The following is a 23,210-nucleotide window of genomic DNA, read 5'->3' as shown; positions in this document are numbered from 1 at the left end:
TCTAGTCACCCCATCATCTCTATAATCTAACATCTAGTCAACCCTAACATCTCTATAATCTCGTCTCTAGTCCCCACTATCATCTATGTAATTTAACCTCTAGTAACCCCTGACATCTCTGTAATCTTGTCACCCCTATCATCTCTAAAATTGAGGTTCTATTCACTCCTAACATCTCTGTAATCTAGTCTCTAGTCACCCCTAACATCTCTATAATACAATCTCTAGTAACCCCTATCATCTCTGTAATCTAACCTCTAGTCACCCCTATCATCTCTATAATTGAACCTCTAGTCACCCCTATCATAATTTAACTTCTAGTAACCCCTAACATCTCTGTAATCTTGTCACACCTATCATCTCTATAATTGAGTCTCTAGTTTCTAGATTTGATTTGATTTGATTTTGATTTGATTTGATCTCTATAATCTAGTCTCTAGTCACCCCTAACATCTCTATAATCTAGTCTCTAGTCACCCCTATCATCTCTATAATCTAACATCTAGCCACCCCTATCATCTCTATAACCTAGTCTCTAATCATCACTGTCATCTGTCATTTAACCTCAAGTCACCGCTATCATCTCTATAATCTAGTCTCTATCCACCCCTATCATCTCTATAATATAACCTCTAGTCACCCCTAACATCTCTATAATCTAACATCTAGTCACCCCTATCATCTCTATAATCTAACATCTAGTCACCCCTATCATCTCTATAATCTAACATCTAGTCACCCCTATCATCTCTATCATCAAGTCTTTAGTCCCCCTATCATCTCTACAATCTAACCTCTAGTCACCCCTAACATCTCTATAATCTAGTCTCTAATCATCACTGTCATCTGTCATTTAACCTCAAGTCACCCCTATCATCTCTATAATCTAGTTTCTAGTCACCCCTATCAACTCTATAATGTAATCTCTAGTCACCCTTATCATCTCTATAATCTAGTCTCTAGTCACGCCTATCATCTCTATAATCTAGTCTCTAACGTCTAGTCACCCCTATCATCTCTATAATCTAGTCTCTAACGTCTAGTCACCCCATCCTCTCTATAATCTAGTCTATATGTACCCCTATCATCTCTATAATCAAGTCTATAATCACCTCTATCATCTCTATAAACTACCCTATCACCTGTGGCCTGGCCAATTCCCTCTGCAGAGATTGTATCATTTATCAGTGTTTAGTCTTACCAGAGATGTCCAGGCCAGCGTAGTCTGGGCAGTTCTGTGTGGCGTAGGTCCCCACCGGAGTCTCATCCCAACACAGCAAGCCATCCCACATACGGCTACAGAACACACCTGCATCAGTGAGAATGACTTTAATGTCTATGCCTATATATTTACAAAACTTTAGGCTACCTCCCTATTGCTAAACCATGCGTTAACAATTCATGTCGAAACCTTTTATTTACATTTGAGTCATTTAGCTCAGTGCCTCTAACACTTTCCATACGCCTAATAGCTGAGATGCATTTAGCATTTAGCATTTAGCATTTAGCATTTAGCATATGCTCTGGTACTTTTACAGTTCTATATCACTGCACTTGGGTCCTGGTAACAACATGTCTATTACCTATAGCATCAATGAAGCACTGATTACACATCCATCCACTAAGCATTACGCAATCAAGGTCATAGCATCAACACAAGTGCTTTCTCAAAGAGCCCTAGTAATCAGATCCCAGTCTCCTAGTAACTATTGTGATTAGATTAAAAGGGTAATCTGGTATTGGTACATCCATCTTTGGACTTTGAAATTATTGATTTGTACTTTACCTGTTCTGTTGTGCTGCTGATCTCGGCTGAACAGTTCAAGACATTTGTATTGGCCCTCGGTCATGGTCTGCCTCTCGTCCTCCATTATGGTCAGGACAGGCCTGAGAGATGTGTCTGGGCTAGCAGGCTCAGAGCTGGTCTCCCTGGCAAAGGTTCCGCTCTGCAAAGACATAACAACCACTTCATCTTACCAGAATAGAGCTATCGAACACCAAAGTGACTGGCTAGTGATGTACTGTACGTGTAGGTTACACTTAGGCTGTGCTGCCCTGAAACTAATCGCCCTGAGCTTAATCAAGTTGTGTTGTGACTATTGGCATGCTTGTCTTTAAACAGGCAATGTGTAAGGGTCTGGTACTAGAATGAGTAATTCTATTGCTATGGTTTAGTATTGGTATTGTGAGAGTGATTTATTGACAGTATACTCCCACATGCGTTGCTGATTCATGCTAAAAGCAATAGACAAATAGTCTCATCTTGTGCTTTTCTCAAGTGAGTGTCACAATGCTGTACTTGAAATGTGTGTTGGCGTGGTTACAGATGACTAGCATACAAGAACCCTTATATGAATAGAATGAGAGCCTCTCTCTGATCCTGTCTGTTCTCCTATTGTGTGGTTTGGAAAAGAGGCTTGAAAACCATGGGAGCTCATCTCGTCTCCAAAGCTGATATACTGTAGATAACGCTTCTCTGCACAAAGACGAGAAGGAAATCAAGATTCAAATAGCAGCTGTGTCCAACAACGTGTCGTTGGGAGTGTGACTCATCTCTCCTAATATTTTGACAAAGAATAAATCCACTCAAAGTGCCAGGGTTTGTCCTCTCTCTCTCATTCTCTCATTTTCACAAATTTTTCCTCTCTCTTTCTATGATCAGTGAGCAGAAGATGTGTACATGAACGGGTATTACTCCTTCATATAAATTAACTAAGCCATCATGAAATCCAGCCATGTGCTATACTCATTTTGAGTATATTGTATGTTCATTTGGGCCTTTGGAAATATGTTTCTCTCTCTCTCTCTTTCTCTCTCTCTGTGTTTCTCTCTTTCTCTTTCTTTATTGCTCTCTCTCTGTGTTTCTCTCTCTTTCTTTCTTGCTCTCTCGCATACTTTAATTAATTTACATTAATATTAACACAATAGCTTGGAAAGACTCGCTCGCAAACAGCTCCACTCGCCCCACCCTCCTCCCTCCTCCCTCCTCCTCCCTCCTCCTCCCTCCTCCCTCCTCCCTCCTCCTCCATCTCTCCTCCCTCCTCCTCCCTCCTCCCTCCTCCTCCCTCCTCCTCCCTCCTCCCTCCTCCCTCCTCCTCCCTCCTCCTCCCTCCTCCCTCCTCCTCCCTCCTCCCTCCTCCCTCCTCCTCCCTCCTCCTCCCTCCTCCCTCCTCCCTCCTCCTCCATCTCTCCTTTCTCTTTTTTATTACTTTCATCTCTCCTCGTTTAACTTTCAGAGCCTTCTTTTCCTTTTCCAGGAAAATGTACATCAGTCTTACCTGACAATTCAAAGCATACTGAGCTACAGACACTAAAACAAAATGAAGGAGGGGGAGATTTAGATTTTCGTCTGAGAGTTTTCGGAATATTGATGATGTCCCATGTAGCAGTTTAGCAGCCGTACATATGATGTCACTCCAAACATTGAAGTAAATGACGTCATACATACGACCACCAGGCCACCACCAATGTCAGCTTTAAAGCTAAAAAAAAAAAAAAATCCCTTTCAGATAGTGAGTAAACCTCACATGTCTGTAAAGGTCATTCCTCTTTCATTTCTTCCACGTATCCTGCTGAAATAAGAGAGTTACTGAAATAAGAGAGTTACTGAAATAAGAGTGTTACTGAAATAGAGCTTTACTGAAATAGAGCTTTACTGAAAAAGAGTGTTACTAAAATAGAGCTTTACTGAAATAGAGCTTTACTGACAAAGAGTGTGACTAAAATAGAGCTTTACTGAAAAAGAGTGTTACTAAAATAGAGCTTTACTGAAATAGAGCTTTACTGAAATAGAGTGTTACTGAGAGCTTTTCTGGAAACAAAGAAAACAAACGCAAGTGCATGAACATCTGAGAGATTAAAGAGATCCGTATGAATTTACCTTCTTACACTCAGCCAGACAGGCAAATTTAATTTAATATATTTACATGGTACGAACACTTATCGACAGCCAATTCATCATAATTTACAGATGAATAGAGGACCCAAGGTACAAAGGTATTATTATCAGTACAAAGGTTTCTAGTAGATCCAACCTGTTGCTGTACCGATCAAGAAGTTCACCAATACAAATAAAGGCGAACATGTGAAACAAAACACCTAGAATCCAATTTGTTGACAAATAAAACTCATTTCTACATGCCTTACCTGGGCATGTTCAATATCAAACTGTAACTACATGAATACTCTAATAAATTACCATCACCATCATATCACTTTGCATCTCATGAATATTTAATTTGGCTGATATCTTCTGACTTGATAACAGTGAGTTTCAATGTCATAAAGAAACAAACAGCAAAGACCCTGGCATTTGTGCTGAAGGTAATTTGTTTTCTGTCTACGGCAGCTGACCATTATGGGTTGAAATAAAGTATGATGACGGTCGGTACACACGTGGGGAAGCATCCACACACACACACACATACACACACGCACACGCAAACGCACACGCACGTGCACGCGCACGTGCACGCGCACACGCCCGCGCACACGCACACGCACACACACACAAACCAGCCTCTGCCATTCATAGACAGTACATGCAGAGATTTAGCATCATGGGTGAAAGACCTCCAGGCTTTTAGGTCATCCATTCCACTGGGCACAAACTGGTTGAATCAACGTTGTTTCAATGTAATTTGTCAACGTATTGTGACATCGAATCTGCGGGGAAAATACATTGGATTTGCAAAAAGTCATAAACGTAAACGTTTTGTTTTGAGGGTGAAATTTCAACAATAGGATTATGACATCATGGTAACCAATTTCCAACATAGACAACCTTGCATAAACCTTGAATTTGAACTTTTGAAACAATGTCAGATCTTCAACGTTATACAGTATCTATTACCAGAAAAACAATAAGCTGGGTAGCACCTCTTACTGGAGAGTTGATCTGTCTACAGCTGTCCTTTGGTTTCCCATCCAGGGTTTTAAAGGTGCTACACATAGGATTTCTTGTTGTTGAATTTTTGCATTGTAAATTCCGAAGATGTCCATAATATATCTGTAGTAATAGTGGAATGATAGTGTTTCACAGTATTACTCACCCACCAGTGTTGTTATTGGCTGTGATATTCACCTATTGATTTCTCCCGCCAGAGCGAAATCAGTTGTCAAAATGGGAACGCTGTGTTGACTTTACGGCTGTGTTACATTAGCTAGTGGAAATCGGGCCATCGGACCAATCGGGCCAAGCGCCAATGACGCTCTGTAATTTCCTGATTGTTAAAATTCTACACGCTTTGCTCAATTTCAGTTTGTGAGAAAACAGGCAATTAATAGTGTAGGAAATCATTGCACTACCATCTAAATCGCTGTGAAATATATTTTCAATAACAAAAAATATAATTTTTTACAGATGGTGGCCCAAAACCGAAAGTAAAAGGCTCAAGTGCGAGTTTCCGCCATGTTAGGGGGACATTGGATGAGGGGGAGGGGAGATTTGTTTTGAATGCAGCCTAGTGCTGTCGCTTCCACATCGGGGAGAAGTTCAGAGAGATTGTAGGTAGGTGTAGTATCTTTAACCAAGCCCTGACTACTACCACTGTGCTGTCGCTTCCACATCAGGGAGAAGTTCAGAGAGATTGTAGGTAGGTGTAGTATCTTTAACCAAGCCCTGACTACTACCACTGTGCTGTCGTGAGAATGATTTACTGAGAGATCTACACTTAATAACTAAATAGATTCCCTGTTGCAATCAAACTCATTCCAAAGAGTAGGTTTAACAGAGCAAATGGAACGTAACAATACTTTATAAGTCATATCATGAATGATACATTTAGGCCTATATACAGTAGCATTTGCCAAGTCATCAACAGCTATTGTTTCAATTCAACCCAGAGTTCAACTAAAAATCAACAATATATAAAGGCCTAGTGTTTCAAGATTTGGTTGATTTCAAATTGAATCTACAAATTAATAATTCATATGTTGGATTCACATCTCTATCTCAGCCAAATATCTAAGTTAAATAATAGGCCTAAATCAGACTTTATTTGAAGAGTATTCCAAGTTTGATTTGAAGTCCTATTCTTTAACTTCGAATCCAACATATTATTAATTTGTGTAACAAACTGGATATTGAATTGTGTTTGGTTGTCAACACAACCAAAGATCAACATTTGAAGGAGATAGTTCCATCTGTGCCACTGCATTAGTCTGGCTATGATTCCAGTTTGTGTTCAGGAAGCATACAAAGGTTGCAGGTCTGTGGAGATCTTCACAATTGCTTTAATAATCTTTGCAGAATCTCGAACAGCATTGATTACTTGGACCATGTGTGGTATTTTCATCTTGACTGCACACCAGTTCATTTGGTTGTGTTATTAAATAAAGCACAGTAATAACACATTAAGTTGTTGTATTTAACCTGTATTTAACTAGGCAAGTCAGTTAAGAACAAATTCTTATTTTCAATGATGGGTTAACTGCCTTGCTCAGGGGCAGAACAACAGATGTTTACCTTGTCAGCTCGGGGATTCGATCTTGCAACCTTTTCGGTTACTAGTCCAATGCTCTAACCACTTGTGGTTTTGTATAAATACAAATGATCTGATATTGCATTCTCATTTTAACTTTGTTGTGCTTTTTAATTTGAAAGCACAGTGATAACACATTTAGATGACAACTAAACCAAAAATCTGATATTATTTTTTTCATTGGAATTTGGTTGTGCTTTTAGATGGTTAAAAAACAAGACACATTTAGAATTCAACACATTTCTGGCTGTTTCTTTGAGTGGGTGAATAAAGGTTGAAATCTCAATGATCAACGTCTCAACAATCAACGTCTCAGCCAAACATTACCCACATTTCCACGTTGAAATTCTGTAATGTGCCTAGTGAGATGCTCCTAGTTGCCAAACTGAACCAATTAGTGGTTGACCTGATGTAGTTCACTAAGCCGTTAATCTATCTGATTTTCTCTATTTGTTAAAAACCAGCAGAAAGTATTGCAGTTTATCTTGGACATTTACCGCACAAATCATGTACAATTTGGTTTTAAAAAATGACAGTAATATATAAACTACATTACAGTAATGAACACTGCACAAAAGTAATCTACCAACAATTATTTGTGTTAATGAGAAGCTGAAGATGGACTCACCACCAAGAAAGATGTCAGAAGCCAGTAGGAGCTTTTTAACCCCATACTGTCTGGTCCCAGTCAAGTCTGTGGAGACAGAGAAGAGAACATACTGTTGTTTAAAATGATGTCAACTCAAAATGTGTTTTTCTAACAGAAAATTGGGTAAACATATGAACAGAACCGGGTTGTTGTTTTGAAATACGATAAGGCAGCCATGAGTTTGGACTGCAGAACAACATTCATTATGCCTGAATGCAAATATACTGCAACAGTGGTTCCCATAAGTTTTCCTGTGCTGGGTTGCATTCATGGGGAGGGAGGGAGAGAGAAAATGATTATACTGTCAACAGCATACTGCAGAGGTGCTTCTTTCTCAAGTTGAGTGGCTGGACTGTCATGCCTGGGAGTAATATTTATTATATTTTAATTGTACCTTTATTTAACTTGGCAAGTCAGTTAAGGGCAATTTCTTATTTACAATGACAGTCTACCCCAGGCCAAACTAGGACAACTGTGCACCACCCTATGAGACTCCCAATCACAGTCAGTTGTGTTGCAGGCTGGATTTGAACCAGGGACTCCAGTGAAACCTCTTGAGCTGATATGCAGTGTTTTAGACCACTGCTCCACTGCGCTAATCCAGTCCATGAAAGTTAGATTAGAATTCCCCTCAGGTCTCTACTTTGGACCTGCAGATCCCCATTGTAAGCCCATTATCTGCTGTGTTACGCCAATCAGTGTGCAGCTGTTAGATTTTCACACCTCACTGGGGCTCCACAGCAGGTTCTGCATCAGTGATCATGTCATTGTGACTGACTTTGGAGGTTGGACTGGGACTGGGGGAGTGTGAGTTCAGTCTAGGTAGGATAACGGTCTAGAGAGGTATAACGTTTCTTTGATTAAGCACTTCATTATTTTAATGTGTTACTTGAAAAACTATAATCCCTTTATGAACATTATTGATGTGCCATCATAAGCAGTGGCTTGCTCTGGTGCCTAAGGAGCAGTGGCTTGCTCTGGTGCCTAAGGAGCAGTGGCTTGCTCTGGTGCCTAAGGAGCAGTGTAGGAAAGGGAAGTATATCCATTCAAGCTCCTTCTGTACCGTACAGCCTGACAACATCCTCAGAACAGGCTTATAGTAAAACTTATAGTAAAACAAAGACAAGGGATTCAACTGTCATGGTCATCTGAACAGCTTTCAGTAGATCTAGGATCAGCATAACCTCCCCGAATCCTAACCTTAACCAGTAGGACGGGAAACAGTAAAACTGACCACAGATCAGTGTCTAGGTGGAACTTCATTGAACTCCAGCCGTACACAGCCAGTAAAACCCCCTGTTCATCTATGCATGCCAGCTCCAGCTCCTAACCCTTCCAGATGGCTGAGGGCTGTGCCACACAGAGAACAAGACTCTTACCCATTGCTGGCATGGCTTACTCACCCGCCTGTGAAATGGTGCTCAGAGAGAAATGGGGAATGGGGGATATTGTAGAAAAATACCAATGTGTATTTGTGTGGTATCCAGCCACGGGAAGGAAAGAAGGAGAGAAGGCTGAGGATTGGAGATTGTAATGTAAGTGCCAGTTTTATATTTTTACCTTGATCTTGTCTTACTACTGTGAGGCAGTGTCCCTCAGGCTATCGTGTCGGGTCTTTTTTCCAAAAACACAGTGTTAATGACACACTGTTATGAGTTATAAATACAATACAATAACACCTCTGATGCTGCTTATAAGCCTTACAGTTATAATCAAAGTCAAAACACCAACAGTGGGAACAGAGTGATACTCATGAGGTACACTATATTACCAAAAGTATGTGGACACATGCTCGTCGAACATCTCATTCCAAATTCGTGGGCATTAATATGAAGTTGGTCCCCCCTTTGCTGCTATACCAGATTCCACTCTTCTAGGAAGGCATTCCACTAGATGTTGGAATATTGCTGCGAGGACTTGCTTCCATTCAGCCACCAGAGCATTAGTGAGGTCTGGCACTGATGTTGGATGATTAGGCATGGCTTCCAAACCGATCTCGACAAGCAATTTCTGCATGGACTTCGCTTTGTGCACAGGGGCATTTTCATGCTGAAACAGGTAAGGGCCTTCCCCAAACTGCTGCCACAAAGTTGGAAGCACAGAATCGTCTAGAATGTCATTGTATGATGTAGCGTTAAGATGAAATGAAAATAAAAAACAGGCCCAGATCATTATTCCTCCTCCACCAAACTTTACTGTTGGCACTATGCATTCAGGCAGGTAGCATTCTCCTGGCACCCGCCAAACCCAGATTCGTCTGTCAGACTGTCAGATGGTGAAGTGTGATTCATCACTCCAGAGAACGAACACATTTCCATTGCTCCAGAATCCAATGGCGGCCCTAACAACCCAAAGCACACAACCAAGATGTCCTTGAGTGGCCCAGCCAGAGCCCGGACTTGAACCCGGTCAAACATCTCTGGAGAGACCTGCTATGCAGCGACGCTCCCCATCCAACCTGACAGAGCTTGACAGGATCTGCAGTGAAGAATGGGAGAAACTCCCCAAATACAGGTGTGCCAAGCTTATAGTGTCATACCCAAGAAGACTTAAGGCTGTAATCGCTTCCAACGGTGCTTCAACAAAGTACTGAGTAAAGGGTCTGAATACTTATGTAAATTTGATATTCCAGTTTTTTATTTTGTATACATTTGCAAAAATTTCAGAACCTGTTTTTTCTTCGTCATTATGAGGTATTGTGTGTAAATTGATGAGGGGGGGGGGGGGGGAATAACAATTTAATACATTTTAGAATAAGGCTGTAACATAACAAAAGGTGGAAAAAGTCAAGAGGTCTGAAAACTGTCCGAAGGCACTGTATATAGGGAATAGGGTGCCATTTGGGTTGCATCTTCTGTCCCACTCCCTGCCTCAGACATCCCTCTAAGACAGGGATGGGCAACTGGCGGCCCCCCTTTTGAAGGCCCTCGGATCATTCCTCCCCTCAAAAAAAAAAAAGCTGTTGCAAATTAAAATAGTAGAATACACAATGTGCAATTGTTTGATTTGGCTGTGCATCAACAGTTTTTCTCTTGTTATGTCAGTCACTGACAGTCACTCAATTAGCCCCTGTCAGCTGACATGTTTTAATCTAGAGGCCAGCTATCTAAACCTGTAGTAATGAAGGTGAAATTAGAGCCTGGTGGGCCCCTCTTGGATTTGTTAGTCAATCTCACTCAGATATCATATTAAAAACTGTAAGAGTTGCCTATCCCTGCTATAAGACGTGTGACACAATAGGGAGAGAACGCCTCTCTATCACAGAAGTTGAGTTTCAACAAGATGAATGACAGCCCAGGCAACATCACTACTGATGGCTGTTTACTAAAATGTGACATAAGTGAATTACGAGCTATTATAGTCAACACTGAGGGAGTGTTTAAGCTGTGTCAAAAGGAGAAACAATATAGGCTTTATGGATATCTGTGTTTGACTTGTGACACTTTTCTGTCTCTCTCTCTTTCTCACTCTCTTTTGCTTTCTCTCTCATCAGAATAGTTTTTTCCCAAGCCGAGTTTATACAGTACTATCCACTCTGTCTTAATAAAAAAAATAATGTGCTTTCCGTTCTGCATGAGCCATAACATCTTAGCAACGCATTAGCTAGTTAACCCCAGCCTTGTAGGCTAAAGCCCAGACTATAATTGACGCCCTAGGCATGTTTCTCTTCCAACTGGGGGAGTCGCAGCGCGACAGTATCTCTGCTTAACCCATTAGCTCAGTCGCTCAACAACTTCTACACAGAGACGTATGGAGACCTTAACATCAACGGGCCATTATCTGAACCTATGACATGTGGTATGTGGAGTTACAGTACTCTATATGGACCCACTACGGAGACGTGGCTCTGTGTGTGTAATTCCCATGCAGAGGACAGAGAAAAGCACTCACTAGCTGGAGAGTGCATCTATAATGAGGTGGCACTTTAGAGCAGCAGTAGCAGTGCTTTCCATCGCTGGGGACAGGATGGTGATGTGGATCAAGTGGGGCTATAAGGGTTATATTTAGAGGGTGGGGACCTCTCCAATATAACTTTACACAGATTAGCCGAGCCACTTAGGCCACTGGTTGCAGAAAGGTGAGGACTAGATGAGGAGAGAAGAGCACGGCAGTGTAAGAGACCGACGGTAAAGAGAATAAGTTGCCGAAGTTTGATACATCATGAAGAAATGTCAATACATTTATTTGGTTTGAGAAAAATGAGGTCACGATCCAGAGCAAAGTTTTCCAAGAAATGTGTAAAAATTTATGTGATATATTGCAAATCAATTTATTGTATTTTAAGTGGTTCATAGCTCTTTGCTCTTTTGTCCTACCTAGACAAATCATTTTAGAATTCAAAGCAGACCCAACATTAATTCATACCGAAGGTCAAGCCGCGAACTCAATGAAAGAATAATAACTCCAGCCCTAAAAGGGCTTTCATTATGGAAGTGAAAAGAGATATCTCAGAGTGACGGAATGCTTGGACACCATGGCCTTTCCATGCTGGGTCTCTCTCTCCTGGCCTCCTGCTCTATCCCTCCCTCCCCCCTCTCTCTACCCCTCTCTGTTCCGTTATCAGTCTGTCTGTCACCTCTCAGAGCAGGGGGATGATGTCACCTCTCCGTCTGGGTCTGGATGGTTCCAGGGTGATTGTTCCCAGCCTGTATGATCTAGTGACAGATCCATGGTAACACATATGTGGCCTGGAAGCCTGGGTGATGGAGGTCCACTTTGGCCCTGATATGACATTGTATCAGACATCATTATTCAGTCTGGTTTGGCCACACGATCCACCGGAATGTTCTGGAGTTCAATCTCGAGCCAGACCTGACTGTATGGTTGTATGCAGGGCCATATATTTAAAATATTATTCAAATGCTATTATAGTTATTTATTATATTGATCTTAAACGCAGCAGTACTCTGTACGCAGCAGTACTCGTAGGGAGGCGTGTATGGGGCAGATAAAAACACATGTTCTGCATGAGTAATGTGTATGTTTATATAGAACGTGGTTGACATTGGAGTGTATAAATTGTGTTTGGTGATAGCGATGTCATGTTCATTCATGGGAGAGAGTGTAGGAGTGTTGCATATGTATTGCAGGTTACATGTTTATTGTGTGTAAATAAGACGTCTTGAATGGCGGAGGTTACACATTCTCTATAATTCACACAGTACCTGAGAAACCCGTTCATTCCCCACTTAGCTCAGCTCACATGTGTTAGTTGTTTAGGTCAAGTCAGGGGTGATACACACTTAGTGGAGATGCCAACAACTGGATGTTTCCAGTTTTCCGGGATACACCTAATTCAACGTAGTAATTCAACTGAAAACTGGATGTGGGAACTCCACTCAGGCGTTTTCTTTTATGCCTACTACGTTAGGTTGGGGGTGGTAGTCTGGCACAGGAGGAAGGTTAAAGAGGTTAATTACCCCAGTGAAACCTTTATCACTATCTGGACGACAGTCACTCTCACTCACTGCTCCCATCGACCTTTGGCCTTATTATTCCCAGGTGTGGGATCCCACTGAAGGTAAGGGAGTCTCTTGTCCCCTCCCCTCCACTCCCATCCTGTCCCTAATTACTGAGTGACTCCTCCTCCGATCCCCTGAATCATTATATCCTCTATTCTCCCCCTCTCCTCTCCTCTTCCTCACTTCTCCCCATCTCCTCTCCTCCTCTCCTCCTCACTTCTCCCCCTCTCCTCCTCACTTCTCCCCCTATCCCCCCCCCCGCTCCTCTCCTCCTCACTTCTCCATCCTATCCTCTCTTCCTCTCCTCCTCCTCTCCTCTCCTCCTCACTTTTCCCCCTCTCCTCTCCTCCTCACTTCTCCCCCTATCCTCTCCTCCTCTCCTCCTCACTTCTCTCCTCCTCACTTTTCCCCCTCTCCTCTCCTCCTCACTTCTCCCCCTATCCTCTCATCCTCTCCTCCTCACTTCTCCCCCTATCCTCTCCTCCTCACTTCTCACCCTCTCCTCTCTTTCTCTCCTCCTGATTCCCTGATTTACAGACCTCTACAGTAACCTTTCCTCTCCTTCGCATACCCTCTCCACTTTTCTTTCCTCTCCTCTTCTATTTCTTCTCCTCTCCTGTCGTCTTTTCCTCTCCTCCTCTTCTCTCCTCCTCTCCTTCGCTCCACCTGATCTCCTGATTCCTGAACCTCTATATCCAGTCCTCCTCCAAACAGAGTTCCTCTATTGTATCACATCCCATTTCAAGTTTCTCCGCCTCTCCGCCTCATTTCCGCATGTGATCCAGCTGGTGCTATTCCCCCAGAAACAGACAAGATATCTATTTAATGACACAGCCCCCAGAGACTGACCTGATAGTATACAAAAAGATGGAATAATAGCAAAATGAATGAAAACAGCAACTGTCAGCAATTAACCACAGAATGGCTTTTTTTTAATATACACTACTGTCCAAAGGTTTGGGGTCACTTAGAAATGTCCTTGTTCTTGAAAGAAAAGCACATACTAGTTGAGTATCTGGAGCATCAGCATTTGTGGGTTCGATTACAGGCTCAAAATGGCCAGAAACAAAGAACTTTCTTCTGAAACTCGTCAGTCTATTCTTGTTCTGAGAAATGAAGGCTATTCCATGTGAGAAATTGCCAAGAAACTGAAGATCTCAAACAACGCTGTGTACTACTCCCTTCACAGAACAGTGCAAACTGTCTCTAACCAGAATAGAAAGAGGAGTGGGAGGCCCCGGTGCACAACTGAGCAAGAGGACAAGTACATGGGAGGACAAGTACAACAGGACAAGTACATGGGTCTCCCGACCCATTTATGCCAACATGACACCGTTTCCAGCTACAATAGTAATTTACAACATTAAACAATGTCTACACTGTATTTCTGATCAATTTGATGTTATTTTAATGGACAAAAACAAAGACATTTCTCAGTGACCCCATACTTTTGAATGGTAGTGTAGCTGTGGCTTTATGGGCCTGAAGCCTGTTGGGTGTGATTAACATGGAGGCCTACCAAATGCGTACGGTGTTCTGCCATTTTCCCTGGATGAGAGATCTTTAATCTAAGTCTCTGTCTGGGAGCCTGATAGAGTTTTTTTTTTACTGAGGTTGTACATTGAAACTCAGCCTGCCTATGCTGTTTCTCTTGCTCATTTACTGGTGTATCATTCAGAATGATAAATTGGATTTGTAAATGTTGGGCCTGGTGCAGATATTAAAGCTAGAATCCTTTGTTGCTACATCCATTTTGGCACTTCTAAATGAATGATATATACCAATTGATTCTTGAATAATATACCTTATAAATGCCTCATGAGCTTAGATCAACAGTCATACCCCATCAGAACCCAAAATATAAGCTTGTTTGTAAACATTGTTAATGTAAACAAATACTGTATAGCCTCAAAACATGGTTAAAACTATACATGATGTTATATCATGGATGCTCAGTCCTTGTGTTCATATTTGTAAATATGAATTTGAGAGTGGTTACATTTCTCCAACCATATCCCTTAGCTTTTCAGCTAAACGGGCGCCAAGTAGCTTTGTTACTGTTTCAGTTAAACATTCTAGCTAATACACAGCCATAATCTCCTGCCTGTGTTGGATGTAGACATTTTTATTGTTTAACTGGTTAACTTTTGAGCTGCGGGCTTACACCTGGGTAGATAAATAAAAAAAGTTATTTCACCAATGTTGTTATTGTGAAGACCAGCTTGGATAAAAGAGCTCAGTAACCCCTTATCCTATCAGCAATGGATAAACACATGTATCCAGGCAACCAAAGTGACAGACAGCATTTTTCATCCCATTGGTCAAACCTTGAAATAATACTTATCTTGTCCAATAACGTTTTCAAGCCCATTTTCTTCAATGAAAAATACAAATTCCATATAAAAGCTATTGAGCTGTAACCCAATGTATTTACCAGTACCTTCTCCTATAGTTATTCTAACAGAGCACAGGAGGTTAATCCCTGCATGAGCAGACCAGAGCTGTGTACCAAATGGCACCCTATTCCCTTTATAGTGCCCTACTTTTTACTCTATTCAAAACTTGTACCCTATATAGGGCAGGGTTCCTCAACTGGTGGCCCGCCAGTAAACTGTAAAAACACAGGGAAATCAGCGATTGTGAATTTACTTTAAGAAATCTGTTCCCCCTAGTATCCCATGCATAACAGAGAGACACATGATCATATACAAATGTAAGCACAGTTTGAAATTATTGTTTTATTCAAATATCATATCTGTTTGGGCTTCTTGCGGTCAATTTGCAGTTTACAAATTACAAGTAATTATGTTCTGGCCCACCGACCATCCACTCAATAAAAGTTAAAAAACAGTCTGTGGATTAATCTAGTTGATCATTTACATATGGGCAACCATTTAGCAGACACTCTTATCCAGAGTAACTAGGGTTAAGTGCCTTGCTCAAGGGCACAGTGGCAAGTTTTTCACCTGGTCAGTACAGGGATTCAAACCCACAACCTTTCGGTTACTTAACCACTAGGATACCTACCACCTAGTGATCCCTGAAATAGGGAATAGGGTGAGATTTGAAATGCATGCCAGCTCTATCCTCTCCTATTCTGCCCTTGAGAAGGAGCACCCTTCACTGTGAGAGCAGCTTTTATTCTCTACACAATGGAATGGAATACAGGGAGGAAGAGGCAGGCAGCGTCAAGTGCTCTGGTGGTGAGCCTCTACAATGTAAGCCTTCACTATCTGGTGAGCCTCTTCAAAACAAGCCTTCACTATCTGGTGAGCCTCTTCAAAACAAGCCTTCACTATCTGGTGAGACTCTTCAAAACAAGCCACTATCTGGTGAGACTCTTCAAAACAAGCCTTCACTATCTGGTGAACCTCTTCAAAACAAGCCTTCACTATCTGGTGAGCCTCTTCAAAACAAGCCTTCACTATCTGGTGAGACTCTTCAAAACAAGCCTTCACTATCTGGTGAGCCTCTTCAAAACAAGCCTTCACTATCTGGTGAGCCTCTTCAAAACAAGCCTTCACTATCTGGTGAGACTCTTCAATACTAAGCCTTCACTATCTGGTGAGCCTCTTCAATACTAAGCCTTCACTATCTGGTGAGACTCTTCAAAACAAGCCTTCACTATCTGGTGAGCCTCTTCAATACTAAGCCTTCACTATCTGGTGAGCCTCTTCAATACTAAGCCTTCACTATCTGGTGAGACTCTTCAATACTAAGCCTTCACTATCTGGTGAGCCTCTTCAATACTAAGCCTTCACTATCTGGTGAGACTCTTCAATACTAAGCCTTCACTATCTGGTGAGCCTCTTAAATACAGGACATCAGAGCTAGGGAAGGGGAGTGAACAAGTGAATATGGATACAATACGAAAAAGGTTTGAGTGTTGCTTTAACAGGAGAAGGCCATGTTGGATGTGTTTTGGATCTGAGGCCCATCTTAGGCAGCATTAGGTGGAACTATTTATAACGGAGGTTTAATGTTTGTGGGGGCGCCTGCTGAGAATCGTCCAGTATTTCCTCCCTCAACACTTTGAATGTGACAACATGGAATTCTGTCGGGTGTCGTAAACTCCCAGTCCACCCTGTCATAACTCACACATATAAGCTTCCTTACGCGCCTGTCTGTGTGCTCTGCGGATAGAACCTTTAAGCACTCCGTTTTAGAGTGAGGCAATATCTTAAAATTATCCAGCTTTTTCCATCTTTCCCATCTCCTCTCAAAAAATATTTGGACATTAACAGCTGTCCTGAAATACACTGAGGTTTTTTATTTACAGTATCAGTCAAATGTTTGGACACACCTATTCATTCCAGGGTTTTTCTTTATTTTTACTATTTTCTGTAGAATAATAGTGAAGACATCAAAACTATGAAATAACACTTATGGAATCATGTAGTAACCAAAAAAGTGTTAAACAAATCAAAATCTATTTTATATTTTGGCTCCTTCAAAGTAGCCACCCTTTGCCTTGATGACAGCTTTTCACACACTTGGCATTCTCTCAACCAGCTTCATGAGGTAGTCACCTGTAATGCATTTCAATCAACAGGTGTACCTTGTTAAAAGTTCATTTGTGGAATTTCTTTCCTTCTTAATGTGTTTGAGCCAATCAGTTGTGTTGTGACAAGGTACAGGTATACCACCTGTTAGCCCTATTTGGTAAAAGACCAAGTCCATATTAATGGAAAGAACAGCTCAAATAAGCAAAGAGAAACAACAGTCCATTATTTAAGACATGAAGGTCAGTCAACCTGGAAAATATCAAGAACTTTGAACGTTTCTTCAAGTGCAGTCACAAAAACCATCAAGCGCTATGATGAAACTGGTTCTCATGAGGACTGCCACAGGAAAGGAAGACCCAGAGTTACCTCTGCTGCAGAGGATACATTCATTAGAGTTACCGGCCTCAGAAATTGCAGTCCAATATCACGTCCTGACCATAGAAAGCCTGTATTTTCTATGGTAGAGTAGGTCAGGGCGTGACTAGGGGTGTTTAGTCTATTTTATTATTTCTATGTGGGCTTCTAGGTTTATTTTTCTATGTTGGTGTTTGTGTATGATTCCCAATTAGAGGCAGCTGGTAATCATTGTCTCTAATTAGGGATCATACTTAAGTTGCATTTTTTCCACCTGTGGGTTATGGGATATTGTTTATGTTTAGTTGGCTGTTCGCACTACATTGTCATCACGGTTCGTTTATTCTTTATTTTGTTTTGTATTAGCTTAAGTTTCACTTTCATTAAAATATGTGGAACTCGAGGTATGCTGCACCTTGGTCCGACCATCATTATTACAAACATCGTGACATCCAAATAAATGTTCAAATAATAGACACATCTCAACATCAACTGTTCAGAGGAGACTGGGTGAATCAAATCTTCATGGTCAAATTGCTACAAAGAAACCACTACTAAAGGACACCATTAAGAAGAAGAGACTTGCTTGTTGAAAGAAACACAAGAAATTACCATTAGACATTAGACTGGTGGAAATCTGTCCTTTGGTCTGATGAGTCCAAGTTTGAGATCTTTGGTTCCAACCGTAGGTGAACTGATGATCTCCGCATGTGTAGTTCCCACCATGGAGGAGGAGGTGTGATGGTGTGGGGGTGCTTTGCTGGTGACACTGTCTCTGATTTATTTAGAATTGAAGGCACACTTAACCAGCATGGCTACCACAACATTCTGCAGCGATACGCCATCCCACCTGGTGGGACTATCATTTGTTTTTCAACAGAACAGTGACCCAACACACCTCCAGGTTGTTTAAGGGCTATTTGACCAAGAAGGAGAGTGATGGAGTGCTGCATCAGAGGACCTGGCCTCCACAATCACCCGACCTCAACCCAATTGAGATTGTTTGGGATGAGTTGACCGCAGAGTGAAGGAAAAGCAGCCAACAAGTGCTCAACATATGTGGGAACTCCTTCAAGACTGTTGGAAAAGCAGGTGAAGCTGGTTGAGAGAATGCCAAGTGTGTCCAGAGCTGTCATCAAGGCAGCTTTGAAAAATCTAAAATTTAAAATAGATTTTGGTTTGTTTTAACACTTTTTTGGTTACTACATGATTCCATGTGTTATTTCAAAGTTTTGATGTCTTCACTATTATTCTACAATGTGGAAAATAATAAAAATGAAGAAAAATCCTTGAATGACTTTGTGTGTCCAAATGTTTGACTGGTACTGTCTGTTAGCCAGTGAACAAAGTCATATTGTTAGTAACAGTCTGAATATTTAGGGTATGATTCATTAACCCACTCACTAACAGGGAAGGATGAAATAGCAGCATCCACCAGGTTAATGATACATCTGGGATGTGTCCCAAATGGCACCCTATTCCCTTTATAGTGCACTGCTTTTGACCAAAGCTAGGAATAGGGTGCCATTTGGGATACAGCCTGGCTGATTGCTGCTCTAACATCTCTGTAGACTGATTTACATGTGTGTCATTGTATCCTATGCTAATGTCATTGGGACCCCTGGGACGCGGAGGAGATGTTTGAATAAAGAGGAAGATTGACAGTTATTTGGGGATATTTTCCTCACTATCTATCTTTGTACTGGAACTAAGTCATGTGACATACTGGGAATTCATTAGACAGTGGTGCTGCTACACAGAGATTCAAACCATTCTATTGTTTAACTGTATACTGTATATAATATCCTAACACCAGTATGGAGAGGAAAGGCAGTATAACAAATAACTGGAACCAACATACTAGTTCATTCACAGGTCAGACAGAACTACAGTCATATGTTTCTGTGATGTTGAAAACATCGGAAGTACATGGAGAGTTACAATATGGATGAAAACACCATGTATATCGCAGACCTGGGTTTCAAATGTTTCAACAGAATGTATTCAAAAACTTTGAGCGCTTGCTTGAGTCTGCCTGATGTGCCATATGGGAAGGGTTTGCAGTTTTGGGGACTTTCCGGTTTGTTTATTAAGCCAGGCAAGCTCAAACAGACACAGATAAAGTATTTGAAACCCAGTTCTAGTGTACAGTATCTCACCAGGATAATAGTCCTCACTCATGAACTCCAACTACCTGCAAGACCAGACTGTTAAACTATAGTTTCGGACCAACACACATTTTTCTATCAGGATTCAATCCAAGAGCTGTTGCAGACAGTCAGCCATCTCTAAATCATACACTCCGCTTCTTCTAAATCCACTCTGCTTCCAGCCCTGTGGGTAGTAATGCTAGCATGATCTGGACATCCTTGGTTTGTTTGCTCTACTGCAAGGCAATGAAGGCATGCAGCTTTGCTGGGTTGATGATTGCTGTCAAATATCCAGTAATTGACTCGCTATTTTCACAGTTGTCTGCTCTTTGATATCAACAAAGGGAAACAAACAGAAAATGTAATTAAATTAAAGGAACAACAGTGCTTTTCTCTCCGATGAGCAGATTCTCTCCTGACAGTTCTGACATTTTGTTTATCCCTGGACTGATGTTGTGTTGTTTAAAGACCTTGATTTCAGGCCCTTCTCTACCATTGTTTAATAGGTATTCTGGAGGGACTAAAAAGTCCTTGATTTTAGGTCAATTATGAGGACATCTATGTTTGAATGAGGGCTGAGGGCTATTTTAAGGGGGAGAATAACAAGTCCTTTCATCTAGTCTACCTTCGCTCTGTTTATACTGAGTTTGTTGATTTCCTTGGACTTTTTCACCAACGTACATCTCATCTGTCAGTGAGTGACATTTGTTCCTCTATTCACCTAAAGCAGACAGTGGAGGACAGATCCAAAGTGACATATTGAATATTGCTGCCAGAGCTTTGGGCTCTCTAGGTAGTGAAGGGGAAAACACAAGCAGAAATATCCTGATTATTGTCCAGCTCAAAAAAAGATATACAAGTGTACCAATTTTTCATGCCTATATATCACACAATATTGCAGTATTTAAAAAAAACTTAGAACTGAATTATAAGGTGCATCAAGATAAACCCTCAGGGTCAAAAGCTGAGAATCTAGGAGAGATCGTAGATCTGTGGACTAGGTGGAAGGCCAAAAAGTTCAAATATCCAAATCCTTAAACTCAATCTAGGGAGGTTCTTTGGTGCTAGAGGTTCAAAAGATCAAAGAGAATGAGCACAGATATACTCTAGGAGAATTATAGGTGCACAAAGGGAGCTTCTAAGAGCTTTGGGAAGTGCAGCGCTTGGTGAATGGAACCAACATTAGTCCGATAAATCAGACCTAGTAGGAGGCGATAAACTGCCAGAAATAGCTCTGCTTACATTCAAAATAGCACCCTATTTCCTTGATAGTGCACTCCTTTTGACCAAGTAATGCACTATATAGGGAATAGGGTGCCATTTGGGACACAAGCTCTGTGAGAGCAGAGAAGCAGACACAGGAAAAGCACATCCCAGACATAGAGCCCAGTGAAGTCAATGGGGACTCCAGGGGGATATCAGTCTTCCATGATACAATGCAGCCAAGGGATAAGCTACACACTGACTAACCTTAATGGGGAAGAGGAATACTGTTATGGCCTTCTTTCCCCCCATGCCTTCCATCTGAGAAAAAAAGTTGATTTAATAATGCATTTCCTGTAACGAAGAACAATTAGTTTTTCTCTCTGAAAACAAGATTAACCCCACATAATATTGCTTGTGTACCATAAAAAACTACAATTGTTCAAGTCTCATACCATGCAAATATATTTAACACATACATTATAAATATCACAAAGAAAAAACAGAAGACATTCAAAAATGATTTCTTATGCAAATGAGTGATCGTGCCTCACAAACCCAACAGCCTCAGCAATATATATACCATTATTTAACTAGGCAAGCCAGTTAAGAAGACATTTTTATTTCCAAAGCTAACCTGAACTGCCTCGTTCAGGGGCAGAAGGAGAGATTTTTTATCTTGTCAGCTCAGGGACTTGATCCTGCAACCTTTCATTTACTAGTCCAACGCTCTAACCACTAGGCTACCTGCAGCCCTACAAGAACATGAGAACATTATGGCAGTCAGAAATTAGGTATGGGTGAAGAAGCGAAAGGCAGCTGTTGGGTTGCAGGGAATCCAGATGAATGTGTATGTGATCATCTCATTGTGATCATCTCATTGTTTTGTTGGTTCCCTGACCGTCATGTCGATGTCTATGTCTTTCTTTCTCTCACTCTTTCTATAGATGTCTCTCTTTTTCTCTTTCCATTTATTTTTCAACAGTATTTTTGTACGATTGTTCCAGCTTTGATTATTTTCAGGGACAGCCAGAGAAGGGATCCTTAACTCAGTGTGATAAACGTATTCCTAATGTTACAGTATAACTTTAGACCGTCCCCTCGCCCATACCCGGGCGCGAAACAGGGACCCTCTGCACACATCAACAGTCACGCACGAAGCATCATTACCCATCGCTCCACAAAAGCCGTGGCCCTTGCAGAGCAAGAGGAACTACTTCAAGGTCTCAGAGCAAGTGACGTCACCGATTGAAACGCTATTTAGCGCGCACCACCGCTAACTAAGCTGGTTAGGCAGGTCATGTTTCAGAGGACACATGACTCCATCTCTCCCGAGCTTGTTGGGGAGTTGCAGCGATCAGACTGAAAATTGGGGAGAAAAATGGTCCCAAACTGTTAACCCTTGTTTGGGTCTGTGGGACCCATTTTCAATGTTTACTGAAGGAAAATAATTATGTGAAGAACATGTAAAAGAACCCATTTTCATGTCATTAACACTGGACCCGAGGGTAATAAAAGTGTGGGAAAAGTGTGTGTGTAGGTGAAAACAAGTAAAAATGAAACAAAAAGGTCTGCTGTGTTCCTTAATCTCCATCTTCCTCCTCCCTGGGCCTGCTGTTTCAACATAGCACTAATAACCTGTCTGTCTCCCTGGCTTTCTGTCTGTCTCCCTGGCTTTCTGCCTGTCTCCCACTTTTCTTGCACTCTTTACCCTTTGTAGTGTGTGAAACTACACAATGTTTTACGGGAACCTGCACAATGTTATTACAATACATTATTTCGATAGATTCGATACATTGTAAAAAATTCAGTATTTTCCCATACTCTACCCCAGCCAGGTGCAGATTGGGGGAGGGACAACAAATAAAAAAAAAGCTTTGCAGGTGTGGCTCCTTACCATAATCAATCAGTATGGCAAAAATGATCTCTGGTCATAGGGCCTTAGAAATCATTTTTGCAGAGAGAGAAGCTAGTGTGGAAGGAACGTCTTCCACTTTGGAAGATGAAGAATTTTCTGAATATGAGGATCATGTCTCTGTCAATTCGGAGTCTGACAGTGAGCTGGAAGAAGAGGATGAGTTTGACCCTCAGCCAGCCCCAGGACCAGCCCGTCAGCAGCCAGTCCCAGGACCAGCCTGTCAGCAACCAGCCCCAGGACCAGCCTTTCAGCAACCAGCCCCAGGACCAGCCTTTCAGCAACCAGCCCCAGGACCAGCCTTTCAGCAACCAGCCCAGGACTAGCCTTTCAGCAACCAGCCCCAGGACCAGCCCGTCAGCAACCAGCCCCAGGACCAGCCTTTCAGCAACCAGCCCAGGACTAGCCTTTCAGCAACCAGCCCCAGGACCAGCCTGTCAGCAACCAGCCCCAGGACCAGCCCGTCAGCAACCAGCCCCAGGACCAGCCT

At 41.7% G+C, this 23,210-nt stretch overlaps 1 protein-coding gene across 1 annotated transcript in view; it reads right to left on the bottom strand.

The window, feature by feature from the left end:
- The window catches only part of LOC139372744 (calcitonin gene-related peptide type 1 receptor-like), a 48,166-nt gene extending 41,011 nt beyond the window's left edge, over positions 1 to 7,155 (bottom strand). Inside the window, exons 1-3 of the mRNA XM_071112540.1 lie at positions 7,111 to 7,155; positions 1,787 to 1,946; positions 1,202 to 1,309 (exon numbers count right to left, since the gene is read on the bottom strand). Coding sequence (XP_070968641.1) covers positions 1,202 to 1,309; positions 1,787 to 1,946; positions 7,111 to 7,155 — 313 coding nt within the window. The remainder of the gene's footprint in view (positions 1 to 1,201; positions 1,310 to 1,786; positions 1,947 to 7,110) is intronic.
- Between the last annotated feature and the right edge of the window lie 16,055 nt (positions 7,156 to 23,210).

Source organism: Oncorhynchus clarkii, chromosome 18 (genome assembly GCF_045791955.1).
Source record: "Oncorhynchus clarkii lewisi isolate Uvic-CL-2024 chromosome 18, UVic_Ocla_1.0, whole genome shotgun sequence".
Lineage (NCBI taxonomy): Eukaryota > Metazoa > Chordata > Actinopteri > Salmoniformes > Salmonidae > Oncorhynchus > Oncorhynchus clarkii.
The sequence above is the reverse complement of the archived record's forward strand: the minus strand, read 5'-3'. Positions and strand labels throughout refer to the sequence as shown.